The following is a 20,028-nucleotide window of genomic DNA, read 5'->3' on the forward strand; positions in this document are numbered from 1 at the left end:
GAGAGAGAGAGAGAGAGAGAGAGAGAGAGAGAGAGAGAGAGAGTCTGTGTGTATGTGGGTAAACATAGGAAATATCTGAAGATCCTGTGCAAAGGCCTGCATGTTCTGTGTCCTAGACTGAAACACCCAGCAGATGAGTACAGCAGGGGCTATGGTTAGGGAGCTGGGTAAAGAGATTCAGGCAGCAGTGCAGCCTGCTTCATTCATGATGACTGTCCATTCCTCCCAGGATCATGTGAGACTGTGTATGAATGTGCATGTGTACCTCTGTCTGTGTGAAAAAACACTAATCCTCAGCGGGTGCTTCTACATGTTCATTAAAGTGCCATAGTTACTGTGCATTAAGTTTAGTACTTGGATAACCAAGTATTAAATCAATGTGCAGTAACTGGCACTACTGCGCAGTACCCTAATTGTGCAGTAGCCTAATATTACTGTGCAGTAGCATATTAGCTACTGTGTTACAGTGTTATTAGGCTACTGTGCAGTTAGCAGCTTGTGTAGATGCACCCAGCATACTGGAAATCCATCTAACACTGTAACAGGCATCAAGGGGACTTGAGGCAAACAGTTCATATTACACCCAGCCAGCTGGTTGCATTAGGAGATCTGGAAATTCATGAGAGCTCAGATTGCCTCATGCAAGATTTATAGGTTTGGGCTCTCCATCATGTAACTTAGACAGCTGTAGAAGAAAAACTCCTTTTTTTTGCTTATCTCTGGGCACGTCTACACGTGCATTAATACACCGTAGTTACCGTGCATCAAGTTTAGTATCTGTAATAACGCAATGTGCGGTAACCGCACACACTTTTTTAGTGATGTTAATGTGCAGTACATTAATTCTACTGCACGTTAGGATGGTTTTTGCTGTGACATGCTAATGCACAGCAGAATTAGTCTACTGTGCATTTAGTATCTCATGTTGACATGCCCTCTTGGTTTGCCCCTGGCCATTGCTCCTATCACCAGATTCAAACAATGGCTTATGATAGGGAGGTTGTGTGGTTTTGTGGCGGCAAAATACTTCCCTCATGGAAATGTAACAGAGAGTAATGTGGCAGGCAAAGGCTGATATAACTGGAAACTGGAAATGGGTAAGTAAGAAAAGGATAAGAACAGAAGGAAGAAAGAAAACATGTAGAAGGGGTTGAGAAAGAGCATGGGAAAAAGACAGAAGGGGGAAATGGAGAAGAACATAGGAAAAAATAGGTGGAATTGGGAAAACATGGGGGAAGTGGCAAAGCAAAGTGACAGATGGGAATGCATAAACAGAACAGAGAGAAAATGTAGGCAAGGCAAAGAAACAGACCTTTGTGTATTTGTGATGCCCTTAAAAATACCGAACTAAAAAAATTCCTTGGAATGACTCAGAGAAAACTAGATTGTGGGTCTCCGGTAATAGAACAAAGAAAGAGGATAACAGAACCAAGAGCAATAATAAGCAGCCTAGATTTTTGAAGAATATATCTTGCCTGACAACCATGATTGCTTTTTAGACAGAATAGCAAAGGTAAGGGATGAAAAGACTAAAGAGCATGCAATGTATCTAGATTTACAGAAAGCATTTGTTACAACTCATGAAATGTTATTCCCCAAAATTAATTAATATTGGCCTGATAGGATCAGGTTCATACGGAATGAAGACTGAGGGCAGCAGAGCAAACAAAAAAAAGGTAAATATTAGGGTGTCAGGAGGTGAAGAAATGCAAAATGAGGAACTGCCACCCTCTAGACAAGGGAGCAAACAGCACACTGAGGACTGGAAGAAAAAAATACCAAAGGAGGTAAAGACTGAAGTGATGGGCAGAAAATAAGGAATGGATTCAGTCTTGCAAAATGCAACTCGGAAAAAGTTCATTGGAAATACAGTGACATAACAGGAAGGAGAAAGCAGCAACTGTAGGCAGCTAGTTAGAGAAGAATGACAGATGTGTCATAGCAGCAAAAAACAAAATGTAGGACTCCATCTACAGAGATCTCATCATCCATGTGGAACTGGAAAACAATTATTCCCCTATGCAGAGCTGCTCTGCATCAGCACATGGGCTATTGGGACTCATCACTGGACAACCCAGTGCCAGACAGATGTGGACAAGTTAAGCAGCAAATAAAGGAAACAACAATAATGAAAGGGCTGACTGAAATGACTTCTGATGAAAAATGCCAAAGTTCAGAGCCTGGCAATGCAATAACTAGGGTTAGGAAGTCAAGACAACCATCAACCAGTGCTTGAATGGGGTGATGTCTAAGGACAGAAAGGAAAAATTTACATAGGTAAGAGAGTAATAATTACTGCTAATCAGATGAAACAGAGCCACTTCTTGCTCTGGGAAATTGCATCATTTCAACAACAAGTATCATTGAATTGCTGCTGAACGTGATTTAGCTGTAAATCTAGACAAGTACAAACTATGTTCATCAGCAGGTCAGTAAAATAGAGTGCCAAAATGGTGCTACTTCCTACTGTAGGCAAGAATTTGGAAAATGAAAACTTCTTAACAGTGTGACCTGCAGAATTGTTTGTAAAGGAAGAATTGCGTGGAAGTTCAACACCTTGGGAGACAGTTCATTACAACTGCTCTGAACAAAGTGCTGGAGACCACATGCAGGAGGGCTAATTTTTCATTAAGTACAGGGATAGAAAAGAGAACTTAAAATGAGAGCTGCTTGAAAGTTTGCCAAATTCAAGATTCCACTAGGATTTTTCATCACATTTCCCAGAATGTTTTAAAAAAATCGAATAATACACGTCAAATTTTAACAAAAATAGGAACAAAATATTCATGAAACCTTTCCCCCCGCTCCCAAAATAGAAATGGCTTTTAACTAGTTCTACTGAATCGCTGTACCTTTTTCATCTCTGAAGTCCTATGCTTTCATGTCTTCTTTTAACTGTAGATGATAACCCCTAAAATCCCTGGACCAAGTACTTCTTAAATTTGTCTGGAGAGACTAATGATTTGGGAAGCATCTCTTAACACTTTTTTCTGAACAAGTTAAATATATATTAACTCCCTTCCCCCTACCCCAATACACACACATACAAAGCATAACAATAAAATCCTTACATAACATGCTAAACCTTAGATCTGTATCCTCCATCGATCCCTGTACCCAGTACTAGAATACACCCAGCATAACTTACTCCTTTATCTACAGGAACCTTCACATCCATAGAGAGGTATCCAGTTTCTCCATTGATCATAGCTGTTCTCAGCTGTGAAAACAAAGAGATTAGCCTTAGTGTTGCTGCCTAAAAGACAGGATTTGGAGTGGTTTATAACTAAGACGGGAGTCTTCTAAAGAGGAATGGCTGGCTCTTCTACTTAAGGCAGAGGACTTGAAGGCAAGAGAACTGCCAAATTATGGTACAAGATTCAATTTGTGATGGTAGGCAAGTCACCTACTCGCAGTAATTGCACAGAGCTTTAAGATCTTCACAGAGGAGGCTCCCTAGTTCCCCAAACACTAGGTCATTCAGAACAATCCCAAAGCTCCTTGCAAATGTTAAAACTGATCTATAAACTATGTCTACAAACCACTACTGAAACATTATATGGCTGCTTCTGGAGTGAAGCACAGCATGTGAGGCAACATGGACAGGGAGAAAGAGACAACCATATTCAGCTGACACCAAAAGAGGAGGTTCCATAGGTGGGCTGTAATTTCCTAGGGACTTCCCAATACTGCAAGAAGTTCCAGACGATTTTGAAGTGCTCCTCCTGTGATTTTTCAACCCAGAGGAGGTTCCTGGTGAGAGGGTTTTGTCCTTCAGTTCAGGGGCATACCAATTGCCATATTTGGGGTCAGGAATGAATTTTACCCCATGGTTAGACTGGCACAGACTATGGGTGTTTTTGCCTGCCTCTGCAGCAGGGAGCATGGCCATCTTCCTTGGATTTCTCAAGCTCATTTTAACAACATTGCTGCAGCAGAGCATTGGCTGCCTTGGTCCCTCTGCTTTACCTGTGGCAGCTTATGTCTTGTGGTTGTGTTTAGGGATGAATGTAGTTTTGCCAATAGGTTAGACAATGAATTTGTATAAGATGGTATGGCGGGGAGTTGGACTTAATGAACTCTGGAGGTCCTTTTTGCCCTACTTCTTCATGATTCTATGATTCTCTAAATCATCACAAGGACTTTGGGTTGCAGATTATCTACAAGGTGGCTCCCCCAGCAGCACAATGCCCCCTAACATCATTCTAGGACACCGGCTTAGTGCTGACTAGGAAAGAAAGTGGGTACCAACTGACTTGCCAACAAAACTTCCTGCAGCTCTTTTGGCAATTCAGGGGTGTTTCCCCTTCAAGAACTGGCCAAGCACAACCCTACTTAGCTTATGACTGGTAAGACCACAGTTCAAGATGCTGCTGCTACATACTAGCTTCCTTAATAACCCTTTGGAAATTAAACACTGACCAGTAAAACAATTCTTTTCTGGCCAAGAAAATCTGACTCCAAGCCAGAGAAGTTTGGCACATTCCATGGGTGACTGGTGCCTCCTGAGTCTAGGGGGCACCTGCAGAAGCCACTGGCAGCGTCAGCAGCAGGGATGGGGCTGGCGAGCACCCACAGAAGCTGGTGGCGGTGTCAGCGGCAGGGTTGGAGCTGGTGAGCACACACAGAAGCCACTGGCGGCATTGCCAGCTGGGCTGACGAGCACCCACAGAAGCTGCCAGTGGTGTCAGCAGCAGGGATGGCCTGTTGGGGGGGGCATGTGCCCCCTCCCCCCCCATGCCCTCCCTACTAGTTGCCTATGGCACATACTATGCTCTGATCCAGTTTGGCTTGCCACATTCTTTCTGATTTCTAAGCTGTTTCAATATTTATCTTTCCTCCATACTTTCCCCATCATCCCAAATTTAGGCCACTGCTCTTTGTCCTACAAGGGCAGAGAAAAGTTGTAGGGTGGGATGGGGGAAATGGAATGACAGATGGACAAAGTAAAACATTTCCTTCCCAACACACTTACTGCAGCAACTGAGATAGAGGAAAAGTATAGAAATAAACATAATGGCAAAATCTGAATCCACATTTTAAGCACTTCTAACCATGAAGACTGGATATGAGGTTTTCATTCCAGTAGCATAACTGCGGGGAGAAGGAGGAGCAGGGCACCAGTCCCAGGTAACTAACTTAGAGGGGGCACCAGAAGATTGCCTCCATCCTTGTTAATCTTTGCCATGACAGCCCTGCACAGCTCAGTTGGAGAGACCAGGTGGGAGCAGCCCTGGCTAGGGCTGGCTACTTTCTGGCTAGTGAAGCCACATGCTGGGACACCCCAAGCAGGTGAAACCATACTCTTTCTCAGCCCCTACTCTCCTGTGCTTGGTAACCCCACGCAGGGGATTTTTATTCTGGATGCAAAACTCATTAGTTATGCCTCTGTTTGGCTCAATTTATTGCAGAGAAGTGGCTCTGCTCTGAAGTTAGAACCTAAATTTTTCCCATAATGCACTCCTTGGAGTTTTGGTTTCTTCTTTATTTAGAAATCTAGACTTATCTGCCTTGAGAAGGACATGCAGCAGGTTCAAATCAGAAACCATTTTTATCTGTATCATTCCACACATTTCATGCACAGGCAGTCCTCGGACTTATGACACAGTTGGTTCCTGAAAATTGCGTCTTAAGTTGAAGCATTGTAATGTGGAACCAATTTTCTTATAAGAAACAATGTTATAAATGGGGGATTGGTTCCTGAATCAAGGCATGATACCCTCTTTTTATCAAAAATACCCCAGAATTTTGTACTTGATCAATTATAGATGAGTAATATAGCTACATTAATATATTTATATTGTAAATAGCAATCATATTCATTTGGAAGGACTTCTTTGAGGTGACTTTGCTGGACTTTTTGAAAGGCTCTTGTTTGGACTTTTTGAAGGGTTCTTGGCTGGAGTCTTTTCAGGAGTCTTGGCTGCAGGTTTTTCTGGAATCTTCATAGTTTCATAGTTTCAAGGGTCGGAAGGGACCTGAGTAGATCATCTAGTCTGCTTTCTTAAAGAAAGTGTCCAAGGAAGTTTGGACAGATGTTCTCTAGGGAGATGAGTGACACAGCAAACTTCTTCGCTGGCATGGCACTGCATTGGATCAAGCGTTGTAAAGTTGAAACTGATGTCATAAAGTTGAAACAGGGTGTTGATTTATACTTCATAACTTGAAACGCTGTAAGTCAAGGACTGCCTGTACTGTTTACTGGGCAATAAGGAGGGGACTTGAAATTTCTAAAACAAAATTCTGTCTTTAATAAGAGAAAGATATACAAGGGTGTTTCGACTGCAGCCAGCCTTCAGGCTTCCAGGAGACTCCTCCAAAATCTTCTCCCTTTTCAAACTCAAACTCCTCTCTCTCTCAAAATCCATGCAGCGTGCTACAGCTTGCCTTTTAATTTGTTGATGATGAGACATCCCTTGCACAAACAGTTGCTGACTTCCTGGAGCTACACCTTAAAGACAAGGCCTTCACTGCCAGCCCATATGTACCTGTTGAACCTCATGTTCCTTCAGCTATGATGGTCTTTGAACTAGTCTTCTACTCCTTGTGTAACTGTTTTTCAGGGTTACCTTCATTCTGTTAGCTGACATCCTGTTCATTCACTATGTAACTTATATTTCTTGTTTGTTCCAACTTTATCAAGCCAGATGACGACTCAGGATCTAAGTCTCCCTGGTCTTAGCTGGGGTGTGTGAAGCGGGCCTTATTCGATTCAGATTTGGATTCAGCCCAAATCAGGGACAGTGGTTCGGTTAATTGATTCGGATCCCCAATTTGATTTGGCCGAATCCGAATCTGAAGTTTCGATGCTGATTCAGAGAATCAGTGATTCGGACATAGACACAGCTTTAAAAGGTCTGTCAGGGAGTGCACTGTGCCCCCCCCATGCCTCCCCAGCTTGGTGACTGGCCACAGGGGGAGCCCCCTAGACCCAGGAGGCACCAGTCACTGAGCCGCAGCTGGTATGGGGAGGGCCCCCAACGCGCTCCCTGGCAGACCTGGAAGTGGACCAGAAGTGCTCCTGGTCCACTTCCGGGTCTGCTGCCAAGCATGTTGGGGAGTCCCCCCCGCTTCTGTGGGACACTCCATGCGCACCAGCATTGCAGCACTCACAAGCCCCTGCTACCTAGAGGTATATAGAAAAAACATTTAAAGCTGTGTCTATGTCCAAATCGCTGAATCTTTCCAAATCTCTCTGAATCGATTTGGAGGGTTCCAATTTGATTCAGAGAAATTAAAGGGTCCGCTGATTCAATTTGGATTCAGAGATTCGGCCACCGAACAAGGCCGAGTCTCCACTGAATCGAATCAGGGACTGAAGCTTTGTACAGCCCTAGTTTTAGCTTAACACTGGGTGCTACATGTGAAATTAATGAACATGAATAAATTTGAGCATATATTGCACCAGAGTTTATTGTTCCTGGGCATCACATCTTCATTTGTGCCTGGGACCACAGCATGTTGAGCCAGGTAAGAGCAGCCCCAGCTGGCGGGGGGGTCAGGGGTTCAGCCTGCCAGCTTGGGGCTGCTCCAACCTGGCTCAATGTGCTTCAGAGGAACTGGTGCTCCAGTATGAGGATGCTCCAATATGGGGCTAGACAGCAGGCAGCCCCCCACTGAAACACCCTCATACCCCAGCCAGACCTATCAGTGTCTACGCCTGTGGTGCTGTGCACCAAAGAATGCTGGTGCAGTACAGTGCTGAGATTTACAAGTACTAACCTGTGGTGGAGTTAATTAGTTTCCTGCAGCAGCTGCACATGTAGATGTTGAGACTTTACCGCAGAGCTAATTAGGTAGCTCTGCAGTAAACATCTCATGTAGATGCGCCCACTGTCATTTAATTTCCACTGCTGTCCCAAGTCTTTGGCTGCCTCATAGGACTGTATCTCATGGCAGCTTGGGTCATTCCCTTTAGTCACTGATGGTGGGACCCAGACAAGCTCACTTGTTCTTAGGGAACTCAAATCCTTGTTGCCTTTGCTGTAGGCAGCTGCCTGCCTAGCCTGGTGTTGTCTGAACAGCTTCTGTATCATATCTTCATTCTCTGCTGAGAAGCACAGCCTCAGTTCTCCAGCCATAAGGTTTTAAGCTACCATCTACTCCCTGGGATGGTCTATTGCACACACAGGGATAATTTCCCTCTGGGACTCAATCATTTCAGTTCTGAAGCAGTGCACAGTGTCCAGACATGGTATGTTGGGTATTCCAAACATTGTAAAAATTTGCCTTCAATTTTCTGATCATGTTTCATGCCTGAATAACCTCCAGAAACTGGATTTCAGAAACTGGATTAGCACTCAAATGTCACCACATAGTTTTTGCCAAATAGTTAAAAGCAAATAGTTTTTCTGTTCTGACCACTTCCTAGGGTTGGGCTGGGTTTTTACAAAGCATAATATTCTTGGCACTTTTCCATGTATACCCTCAACCAAGCATTCGTGTCTGACCAGTGGATATGTTTCCTGGTTCCTCTCAGCCCTACTCTGTCTTCATAAAGTATTATATGGATTTGAGCATATGAACAGTTTACCATGGAGCTGGAGAGGGTGGGGCTTTACTGTGTGCATCAGTGGTTTTGCTGTAATTGTTCAGGTGCACGCTCATACCCTGGATAAGTGGGAGCTAAACCACAGTAGATTAGCCCTCAAAATGAAAGAGGGATAAGTTACTGCAAGGTTGCTTCTACTTTCATCAGCATAAGAGTATGTACAGGCGCATTAACCGAACAGTAACCAATGTATGGTAAAATCCCAACCTCTCCGTCCCATGGTCCATACGTCCATACCCTCTCTTCATGATGTCACATATTTGCTGGGATTCCTGCTTAGTCAGTACCCTTTGCATAAACGGTTTGTATGCACACCTCATCCTTCACCTGGCAATAGGAGCTAACCTTCTATGAGACCTGCTTCTTGTCAACTGGCCAACTCTGAAGTACTGAAGCCTCATCTTGCTTAGTACTTTTGTTGGACTGTCTGGAGCCTCCCAGTGATGGACAAGTATTTTGGCATGTGGATTATCTCCATCTCCTCCTGTACTATATTCAAGAAGGTATGTCCAGCAGTCAGGAGCTTCCTGGGCAGTGCTTTTTCCTCACCTCATTATGCTGGAATCTCAATAATATGTGTTGCAGACACTTGGGTGTGTTCAGCAGTAGCTTTTTCATGATGGCTTTCCAGTGGCTTGTGATCAGACTGCCCATCCCTCTTGTGCTCAGGGCTGAACTGATCATATCATTCCATTCCAAAGAGCAAAGCCAGTAGCTCCTTTTCGGTTTGAGTACATCTGCTGCCTGTCTGGAGTTGCAGGTTTTGAATCAGTGTTGCTCTAGGTCTCTTCTTGTGGCATTGCACTGCTGTTCTGTCTGCTTTGCAGGATTTCAGTACTTTGGGATTGCTGCCTTGCTCAGGATTTTCTTTACTTTTTCAAATGTCTGCCCTTGAGTCTCTGAACCTACCTACACTGCACAACAGGTTAAAAACTGTCTCCAGGGTTCACAGGTGTGCATAGAAGCCCTACTTCTGGACTCCCTTTACATCTACAGTCTGGGAATCTCTTTAATGGCTCTCAGGGCCCAGCTAAAGTTCCTCAAGAAGACCATAAGCATCAAACTCGGTTCCCCTCATTTTCACAGTGCCTGATTCAGGATAACGTTCCACTCCTGGTATCTGTTTAGAAATGGTCAAAGCTTGGTGCCCTGCATTTCCTAATCACTGCCAACTTCTCCTACAAATAATAAGAATTTCAGTAGCTACAGTCTTGAAGCATCAGGATCCCTCTAAGGCCTTGTCCACTTTATACCAGAATAATTTTGGGTTCCAGCTGAAGCCCACTGGCATATGTGCCAGCAGTGCCTGTCCAAGAGGTGAAACAAAGGTTGCCAGGTGTCTGCACGCCTCCTCTAGCTCAATATGACAGAACTGTCTTTACATCACAAACAAGGGACACTTTTTGCAGTGGATAGATCAAGCTGGAAATAGACAGCAACTTATTTTCAATGCCTCTTTAAGTGTGTTGGCTCCATGCAGATCCTCTTCTTACTTAAGGGTTTTCAAGTCAGTACAAGACAGCTGACCTGCCCTGTGTTCATTTCAGCAACTGAAATGATGCCTCCTGTTTGTAGGCTTGTCAGTTCCTTCTTCAGTGGCTCTTGCTGGACTGACAATATTTTGCTTTTTACTGGTCTCTTGGGCTGCATGAGTGGGTGTCCATTTAACTTTAGCTTGCTATTGACTTGCATGTCTTCTTGAAATATGTCTTTGGAATATTACACAGCTCTGCCGCTGCTTCTGGTGGCTGGTGCAGACCTGGCCAGACTCCTCCCAACCCCAGCAGCACATGAGAAACCGACTTCAGCCGCATGCTGCTGGGGACTGGAGGAGCCCAGCTGGGTCTGCACCAGCCAGGAAAGGCGGCATGCTGCTGAAGTTGGCTCCTCATGTGCTGCTGGGGATGGGAGGAGCTCAGCCGGGTCAGCACCAGCCGGCAGAAGCAGCAGTGGAGCCGTGTGCTGCTCAAGACTGACCAGTGCAGGCAGGGGGAAAGTGCAGCTGAGCCCTGTCCCATCCCAAGTGGCACATGGCTCTGCCGCCGCCTTTCCTGGCCGGTGCAGACCCAGGTGGGTCTATTCCATCTGGAGCAGCATGCGGCTGAAGCCAACCTACCAGGTGCTACTGGGGATGGGGCGAGCCCAACTGGGTCAGCACTAGTCAGCAGAAGCGGTGGTGGAGCCTCCTCCTTTTGGGACCAGCTGGCACAGGTAAGGGGAAAGTTCTGGGGGAGGTCTGATGCCCCTGAAACCCCACTGCTGGGGCAGGATGTTAGAGGGGTGTAACAGGGGGCCTTCTCGGGGCCAATTTCCCAGTAGCCTGCCCACTTGTTTCTAGGCTAACCCCCTGCCTTCTCTCCCACCACGCCTTGTTGTTAATTATTTAATTGATGTTAATAAAGCGGAAGGCTGCCCATTTTTTGCCCCAGTGCCAGGGGGCGCTATCTGCGGCTCCGTTCCTCCCCTGCTCCACAGCCCAAGCCTCACAGACGGTATCCAGATGTTATCAATATCACCGGCCCCACACTGGGCCCCAGAATCCTACTAGTTGAACCCCACTTAGATCCCTCCATTCAGGCAGCCTATTCTGCCTTCATTCCTGGCTGCATAGCTCCCTGAGCTGCTCCCCCTTACAGGTGTGGTTCCCCCCCTCCCCAGGACCTTTGGCTCTACTGGCCCTGGCCCACCTCCAAGCCAGCCAAAACCCCAGGCCCTCAGCTCTGAGTGTCCCTTGCGGTGGGCCCCCGGCCCTTGGACCCTTCCCATCCTGGCCCCAGCATTGACCAGTCAGGGGATGTTCAGCCAGGTTCTTCAGTCTATGGCCTCTTGCTCTCTCCAGGGTCCACCTTCCAGACCCTACAAGGGGGTAACCCACCTAGTTGTGGGAGCTGGGGTTAAGGCACCCTGACCTGCCTTTCACCGGGGTGGTAACTGGCCTGGCATTTCCTGGGGGCTCCCGCACCACTGAGAGCCCCACCAGGCCACCCACTCCTGGCAGTGTGCAGTTTTAGGTCATACCCAGCAGCAAAATGCCCTGTTTATATGGGCAGTCCTGAATCTAAAATGGCTGCCTTAAGCAGGCACCTGCCAGCTGCTGTCTTTTGGCCCTTAAAGTGGCAGGCACAAACAGTGCCCTGCCACAAGGGGTCACAACCCATTGCTACCTGGTAAGTTGTGCAAGGGGAGGGACGACCGGTGGCAAAGGTCAGGGATCAGGGACGGGGCTTTCAGTGGCAAGGGTCAGAGGGCGGGACTTCCAGTACCAAGATGGCAACCAGGGAGTGGGGCTACCCATGCGGCCCTCAACAGCTCACCAAAACTCATCAAGTGGCACTCTGCCCAAAATAATTGCTCGCCCCTGTCTTATAGCATAGCTGCAAAAACAGACAGTTAGAAGGCTGGTAGCCTTCTCTGATAGATTTGCACTGAGGCCCAAACCCAAATCTTTAGATGGGAAAGTAACATTTTTCAAAGTCCCCAAAGCAGGTGAGACTCTCCCCTCCCATCCCCTCCACACTCAGAGGTTCTCCCCACACTTCCCCTCCCTTTGTACCCTCCCCCCCACTCCTCCTGTTGCTGCTGCTTTCCATGCTGTCTTGAGCTCAGGGGAAGCTTCAGAGCTGCTCCTTCCCCCTCCAGTCAGGTTCTGCAGGGGCTGGACTCAGTTGCAACAGTAGTAGCAGAAGCAGCAATGGGCAAAGGGTTTCCCTTCACTGCACCTGCTCCCAGGGAGACCAGGTAAGGTGCAAGTACCCACCCATCATCACTACTTGAGCCCAGTCCGTATGCAGCCCAGCTGGAGGAGGCAGAAATTGCTCAGGAGCTTTTCCTGCCCCCAGGAACAGCGGGGAAAGCAGCAAGGGCAGGTGAGGGAGGGAGGGAGGGAAAGTGTGAGGAGGGGATGTGTCTTTGACCAGGGAAGGGAAGAGGGGCAGGATTCTTACCTGGTTTTCAGGATTTTAAAAAGTTCCCAAAGGCTCTCTCTTCCCAGACTGCCTGCACCAGTGGGGCCAGTGTGTGGGTGGCAGAGGCTCTAAGTGAGAGAGGCAGCTACCTTTGCAGCAAGGGTGGCTGCTCCCACACCCCCGCTTGCTAGATCCACCCCTGCAGACAGCTACACTCTGCCTGGGATTCTCTTGCACCTGGGAAAATAAGAGCTACTTAAGGGCTTTAAGGTGGAGTTAGAGTTGGGCTTGAGTCACACTGAGTCATCTTTCTCTTACTGCAGGTCTCTTGTTTTTAGAAACTGTATGTCCTGTTACATTTTACTTTGTGGGGCATCTGCAGTGCTGGGACAAAGAGTAGCTCTACCCCCCTTGCAGAGTTGCCTGTAGGCTGAGCATTTTTCTTTCAGCCTTTTATATAACTTACCTCATTACATTCACTGGGCCATGAAGTCTGCCTGCTCAGGCAGTCCGTCTCAGTTCCTCTTCTGGGACTCTTTTCTACCAAGTCCATGTATTTGTTCTACACTAGTGGCTCTCATTGTGTTGATCCCCTTCCTGGACAGTTTGGTTACCTTGCCATTTGGCTGCATTTCTCAAGTGTTAAATCTGTTTTCCTCAACCATGTCTTCTGCTAGCTGGAATTACTTGTCCCATGAGAGAGCCTGTCTCTTTAATGTCTCTATAGTTACAAAAGAATGCCTGTGTTTTCAGCTCCAAAATGTGAAGTACTAATTCTCTATTTTGCTCTTTGTTTTGGGTAAAATGATTCTACTGTCTCATGCTGTTTGGGGTCACAGGACTCAAACACTCTTCAACTGGCCATTATTTCTGGCTCACTTGCTCTTTATTTCCCTCAAGAAGACAGTAAAAAAAGCTTTGCATTCATGCTTTTATTTTTATCCCTCAGGGTCAGCTGTTGCTTCCACTGTTTCCAGGCTTGTGCAAGGTTGTTTTTAATCTGGCAATCCAGCATTCTCTGCGCTGTCTTTTTACTCCATTTCTGGTCTGGTGACTATGGATTCATATGCCCGTACTAAGTCAACTTAAAATAAGATGACTTAAATAAGTCGACTTAATTAAGTTGACTTAAGTTAAGCAACGTTGGAGTGCACACATGTCTAGTGGTGGGGGCACTTTAACTAAAGTTTGTTAAATGAGCTTTAGTTAAAGCACCCCTGCCCCATTTTGAAGTGCAGGATGCTGAATACATGTGATGCGGCACCCACCTTCACCCAGGAGCATGTGTAAATATCTCCCTTGTGATCTAACTTGACTTGACTAATGCAACTCAAGATGATACATCGTGGAGGTGTATTATCTTGTGCTGCATTTAAGTTGACTCTGCTCCACAGATGTGTGTATGTTCTGACAATTAAGCTGACTTAAAAAAGTTAAGTCAGCTTAACTGTCAGAAAGTGAATACGTATGTATACTTTCCTGGCTGTGTGATTGCTGCCACTGTGTTCCAGGTACTGCATGCTGGACAAGAACATGAGAGGACTCCATGTTTCTAAAATTAGACTATTAAAGAGAGATATTCAAAGAATTGCCGCAGCTGCAGTGAGCACTCCAGCCGTGTGCACACAGACCAGCTTCCTGGGGTTCACCAAGCTCTTCCTTCCTGCAACATGTGCTCCTGCCTCCACATTCCCTGCTGGGACCTATGCCAGGCAGGATAACATGAAATAAGCAAAATCTTCAGCCTAGAAAGAAGGAGACAAGCACTTTGGAACCAAGTGAGAAAAATTTGTGTAGATTCAGCCTTTCCTAGTGATGACCAGCTAATGACAGAAGAAAACAAGAGCTCCTGCAACCTGCTACAGAAATTCCCCCTTTCACCTCAATACCTAGGAGGAAAGAGCCATGAACAGGCTCAAATCCATTTCACATACTTACTATTTCATCTTGGTCCTCCCACTCCACTTCAGAGAGATCCACACTATTGTAATTTGGTTTAGGCTTCAACTTCATCCCCTCCTTATACTGTGGTTTATAAAAAAGACAGAGCAAATGGTGAGCTAACTTTTCAGGACAACCTTACAGCAAGTCAGCCAGTCAATATTTATCTAATGTGGAGGTCTCACTTAATGTTGACTGACTGACAAGAGGGATTCATCTTACCCCAGTGACACTGTATTTCTTACATGTGACCAGGGCCTAAAGATGTAAGGATTTCTTGTCAGGACATGCCACTGCAAGATTAAAAAAGCCTAGCAGGAGACTAGATGGGGTTGCTGATAAATGGTACAGGCTGGTTTAGGAGGATGTTCTCTCAGATCAGTGCATGCAGGGAGAGCAGTACAGCTTCCTTGACAAAGGAAAACAGATGTTGGCCACAACTGAAGAATAAACCCATTATAAAAACAATACTGGATCTGTTCTGGTGAAATTTAGGTGTTGTTTTCACTGATAAAAAAGGCATGCATTTACCTCTGGGATAAGCTAACACATTAGCTATTCCATTGTGAAGAAACATGGGAGGCAAGGCCCTGTAATTTACTGTGAAATAAATTAGGAGAGGTCAGCCACAAGTTGGGAGGCAGAGTGCTGACCTTGGTGGAGACTCAACCAGTGCCTTGTCTCTACTCAGAATTGTAAAGTGAGGTAACTATGGTATGCTTACAAAACTCCTGCCTTTATGTCAGTGAAGACAAAGTCTCTGTGTAGCACTCACACTTGCACACATAAACGTGTGTAGCACTCACACTTGCATACTCATGCACATGTAGAAACACTACTCCCATTGCTGTTCACAGACAGACTCAGGGACCAGTAAAGGGATGGAAGAGGTTTGGTTTGTGCCTACCCCCCAGCCTGAAGCTTCAGGGCTAGCACAGATCCTAAACTGCGCCTGACTGGCCAAGACCACTATGGGGTTTGAGGCAACTGAGGAACAGCTGTGAAGTGCAGGACAGCTGTGGCAATATAGTCTTATACCTGAAAAATGCTGCCTCTTGTTTCTGAGACATACTAGGATACTCACTCTACCAATTATATTGGTAGGGCCCCAGACCTACTGCTAAAAGGCAGCCATTATTTGGGTGCTCTACCTTCTCAGTCTCTAAGTGAGACCATCTTAGCATGTGTCACTTTTTGGGAAATCAGCAAACTAGTATCCAGCCCTGAAGTCACACATGGACTCTGATATAAATGAACACACAAATACAGAATATGTATGTGTATGTATACCCACACATATATGCACATGCATGCGTGCACGCGCGCGCGCGCACACACACACACACAGAGGACAGAAACACACAAGCACTTAGAGCATACTACCATTTACATGTCCATTAGAAGAGTTGTTCTGGCTCTCTGCCGATATATTTGAGTAATTCACACAAATAAGCTTGGTGCCAAGAAAGTGTGTACACAGCAGGAAGTCCCTGCAGTGACCCAGCAGCCTGAACAAAGATACCCAAATTTCCTAAGTCACATACCAAAGGCCGGAGATCTGGGTGTGAGAGGATGTAGCCATTGTTAGTGTTCATAAAGGCGTATCCATGGACACCCAGCTGTTAGGAAAAAAAGTATTAGAAGAATTAGCCTTATTCCTTCTCCGGGCACTACTCCCTAACAGGGACCATTTTGTTCATTGTCCATCAACATTCAAAAGTCTTTCTTTAATGAGTCCAGGCATCAAGAAAAGGCCCCAATATCCAGCTGCTGTGTATCAGATCATAAGCTGCCCTCTGTGTAGTGAGAAAAATTTGACTGGGCACTTGTGTGCAAAAACAGATAGACAGACCCCTATCAGGTAGCTGAGCTTTGTATGCATTTACAGTGAATGTTCATGAGAAGTAAGGCTTACCCCTAAAAAGCAGCTGACAATTACCATTTCAGAGGATAGAAATAATTTTGCAAAGGTACATGCACATTTAGAATGTGAAATACTGCAAATACTACAATGGCAGCATCATGCATACTGGAGAAGCTCTCAAAATATTTCATGGTGATTACAGTAGATACACAACCATTCATGCAAAACTGAGCATAGATTTCATAGCTCACCCCTCTAGAAACTAAACTTTCTGCATCATGTCTCAGTCCTGGAAAAGGCAAAGCCAGTAGAGGTCTGTTCTGCATTTTCAGGTTTGAATACTGTTTAAGAAGTAACATAGTCTAACAAGAACAGGCAGTGAATGACCTGGTCTGCAGGGGAATTCTGAAAAAGCAACTATTTGATTAGGTATACTCAGTACATTTTCCAACCAAACCTTGAGTTTCTAAACAAACAAGGATTATCTGTAAGGCAAGAATGTGTAAGGCCTCCATTTCTAAGAGCAAAAAATGATAGAAAATTCACAAAGAGAGAATTCACAAATTCTTAGAGAGATTCAAGCACTGAGGCATGACTGAAATTAAGTAAGAATCTCCTCTGATCTAGGAAGCAAAATGCACGCTATTCAGCCTTTAGCGAGTGTTCACTTAGGGAGCTGTTCATCTCCTTTATTCATTCCAAAAATGACACTGGTCTTACTTTGCCTGGACCAACTTCTTACACAATTTTTAGTAAACACCATGCAACTTATTCTCTCAGCATGGTAGTACACGATGAACTATGTCCATTGATTTTAAAAGGTTTTCTATCACAGTATAAAAACATTCCCTTTATCTCACAAAATTGAGATTTCCAAGCATAAAGAAAGCCCCAACATATTTAAGCACTCAAGACCTGCAGTCATAGGATTATAGGAAAGTAGGGCTGTGAGGGAACTCACAAGGTCATCTAGTCAAGGCAGGGTCATCCTTAACTAAACCATCCCACCAAGTATCTGTTTAACCCATTCTTCAAAACGTCCAAGGATGGAGATTCCACAATTTCTCTACGTAACCTGTTCCAATGCTTGACCACCCTCACAGTCAGAAAGTTCTTCCTAATCTCCAACCTAAAGTTTCCCCTGTTCTAAATTTCCCCCTAGTACTATGACCAAGTTCCCCCTTTTTATAGAATTCCTTTTCGAGTTTCATCTCAGTGAAGAGATTGGCCATGCTGATCTCCTGTTGCATGTCCCATTCTTCTATCACATCAAGATAGCTTGCTCTTGTGTCCTTAAGGGGGCCTCCTTAAGGTACAGCCAGTTCTTCTGGCTGTACTTTAAGGAGATTTACAAGTGATCATTGCTGCCATCGTGATTGATGGCTAGAAAATTATATTTAAAGGTTTGCTTTTGGGAATTGGCTTGTAGATAAAGTAGATATGCATTAGAACAATAGTCCAGGGGAATGGCAAGGGTTAATTAGTTTCTAAAAGCCTGTTTGTGACAAAGTTTCCTTCAAGGACAACTGTGTCTGAAGCCAGCAGACACACAGGCTGGGAAATTGAAAACATGTACCACATTGTTCCATAACATGAGATAAGATGGCATTAGGTCACAGTGCCCCACTGTAGAGCCCCTGGGATTTCCAGTTTTGGTAGATGGACCAAAGTAGGAGGCTGGCAAATGACCAAATTAGGATGTGTGCATGTGCTGAGTTTGGGAAACAAAGGAATATGTTGACAGGACAGAAAGTGGACAGTATGACGACCACAGTGAAACCAATCAATGATGCTTGGAGATGAATAGTCATCATAGGAGAAAGGATACAAAAACAGGGATTTCAGAGCAGCAAAGGGGGTCCCTGAGAAAGGCCACCATGGACAGAGGGCACACCACCAGCCCATCTCACCCACCCCATTGGAGGGGTTAGGTCTCGGCCTTTGACATCCAGGCTACTGACATCTGATATTCAAGAGAGAACCACAGGGTGAAGCTAGCCAGATGAACCTTCCCTCCATGACAGTCCTAGGACTGCTAGATATAGAACTGGGGGGAGGGGGGTTATTTTGTTTGCCTTGCCTGCATTATTCTTATCTGCTATTTATGTATATCAATAAATTTGCCTGTTATCAAATGGAGAAGTCATGGTTGGTCAGAGGGTTTGGGTCTGCCTGGAACAAGGAACCTGGGTCCTAAATCCAGTGCCAACGATGATCTGACAGCATTTCCCTATAAAATTTTACTACCATTCTTTTTTTTTCTTTAAATGAGGTTCACTGCCTTCTTCCTTCCAAAAGATTTACAAGTGAATGCAGAGCTGATGAAAAGTACACTTAACAGCCCCAGAAAATGAATTTCTCTGTTGACATAAAGGATACAACATAGTGACTGACAGTGCAAGCCTCCTCCACATGGCCCTGCCAACAAATCTCAACCCAGACTTTAAGGAAGCACCTGTAAACACAGTAGAATACTTTGGTCTTCACTGTCCATTTCATACTTGGAATATCTACTGGCAGCATCAATGGTGATACCAGCTGATTTGGTGGATTTTGTCTACTGGGAAATGGAAGGAAGCTATCCACTATTTTCAGATAGACCTCCAAAGGGTCATGTAATGGTGACAACCTGAGTCATCATCATCACAGAAAGAGATTTAAGTTAGTGACCAAGGGGCAAAAATACTCCATTGTTCAATTACTAGTCCCCTGACTCGTTAAGTCTCTGTATTTCTAGGGCAGTCCACAGCCTTGTCATGGAAAATGATCACTGTGTACAAATCAGGTTTCTTGTTTTGTGTGTGTGTGACTACATACACATCTCTGTGCAGTAAATGATTTATCATTGGATCATATACACAAGAGCAGTGATTGGTCATTTAGCTGTGAGTGATGACAAATGCTTTCTATGGGCTTGAGTCTTACCTTGTATCGTGGGGCCAGTTTCAGTAGCTCCCTCAATGGAACATCAGAGCCTACTACTCCCAGGAGAATACCATGAGATCTCTTAGAAATAAAGGAGAAATTGTTTTCAGAAGCAACACTCTACAAACTCTTAGACAGCTGTCAACTGCATCACTCTGTCAGGGTACAGCCAGGGCTTGAGTGGGCTATTTTTGTTAAGAACTGCTCGACTGATGGATCTAAAAAAATAGTCACCAGTGAGAAATTCCCATAGAACAGGATTAATGCTAATGGAGTTCTAAAGGAGTAGGTACCTGGTCCAACACTATTCAACAAGTACATCTATGACTTTCAAATAAACATAAAATGGTTGCTGACAAAATTTGCAGCTGGGATATAGATGGACAGAGAGGTAAATAATGGTAAGAGTTGAACAATCATGTAGGATTATCTTGGCCCTTTAGTAAACTGGGTCCATTCAAACAAACCACATCTAAGTACAGCTGAATTCAAACAAATACATGTAGGAACAAGGAATGCAATCCACACCTACAGAATGAGGGACTCTAAACAAGGTTTAAGGGTCGTCTTAAAATAAATAACAAAAATAATAAAAAATCCAGGCATGAATAAATCAACATGAGCTCTTACTTCAGTTACAGGGCAAAAAGAGTGAACCCAGTCCTTGGGCCTATAAATAGGGGAACTGTGAGATGGTTTTGTCCTCTGTGTACAGCCTTGATGTAACTGGCACTAGAATCCTTCGTACAGTTCCGGTATCTCTGTTTTTTGTTTTTTTGTTGTTGTTGTTGTTGGTTTGTTTTTTTACAGGTGTTGGAAAGAATGTTGAACAAAGCCACAAA

The 20,028-nt window shown here is 45.0% G+C and overlaps 1 protein-coding gene across 2 annotated transcripts in view; it reads right to left on the reverse strand.

Annotated features, from left to right (window-relative positions):
• Positions 1-20,028, reverse strand: part of CACNA2D4 (calcium voltage-gated channel auxiliary subunit alpha2delta 4) — a 218,964-nt gene that overhangs the window by 112,595 nt on the left and 86,341 nt on the right. For both annotated transcript variants that reach the window (XM_019515536.1, XM_019515537.1), the window contains 4 exons: positions 19,187-19,267; positions 15,942-16,016; positions 14,395-14,481; positions 3,149-3,220 (listed from right to left, as the gene is read on the reverse strand). In XM_019515536.1, coding sequence (XP_019371081.1) covers positions 3,149-3,220; positions 14,395-14,481; positions 15,942-16,016; positions 19,187-19,267 — 315 coding nt within the window. The remainder of the gene's footprint in view (positions 1-3,148; positions 3,221-14,394; positions 14,482-15,941; positions 16,017-19,186; positions 19,268-20,028) is intronic.

The sequence above is a fragment of the Gavialis gangeticus genome, unplaced genomic scaffold (assembly GCF_001723915.1).
Source record: "Gavialis gangeticus isolate Ggan-Ray unplaced genomic scaffold, GavGan_comp1, whole genome shotgun sequence".
Taxonomy (NCBI): domain Eukaryota; kingdom Metazoa; phylum Chordata; order Crocodylia; family Gavialidae; genus Gavialis; species Gavialis gangeticus.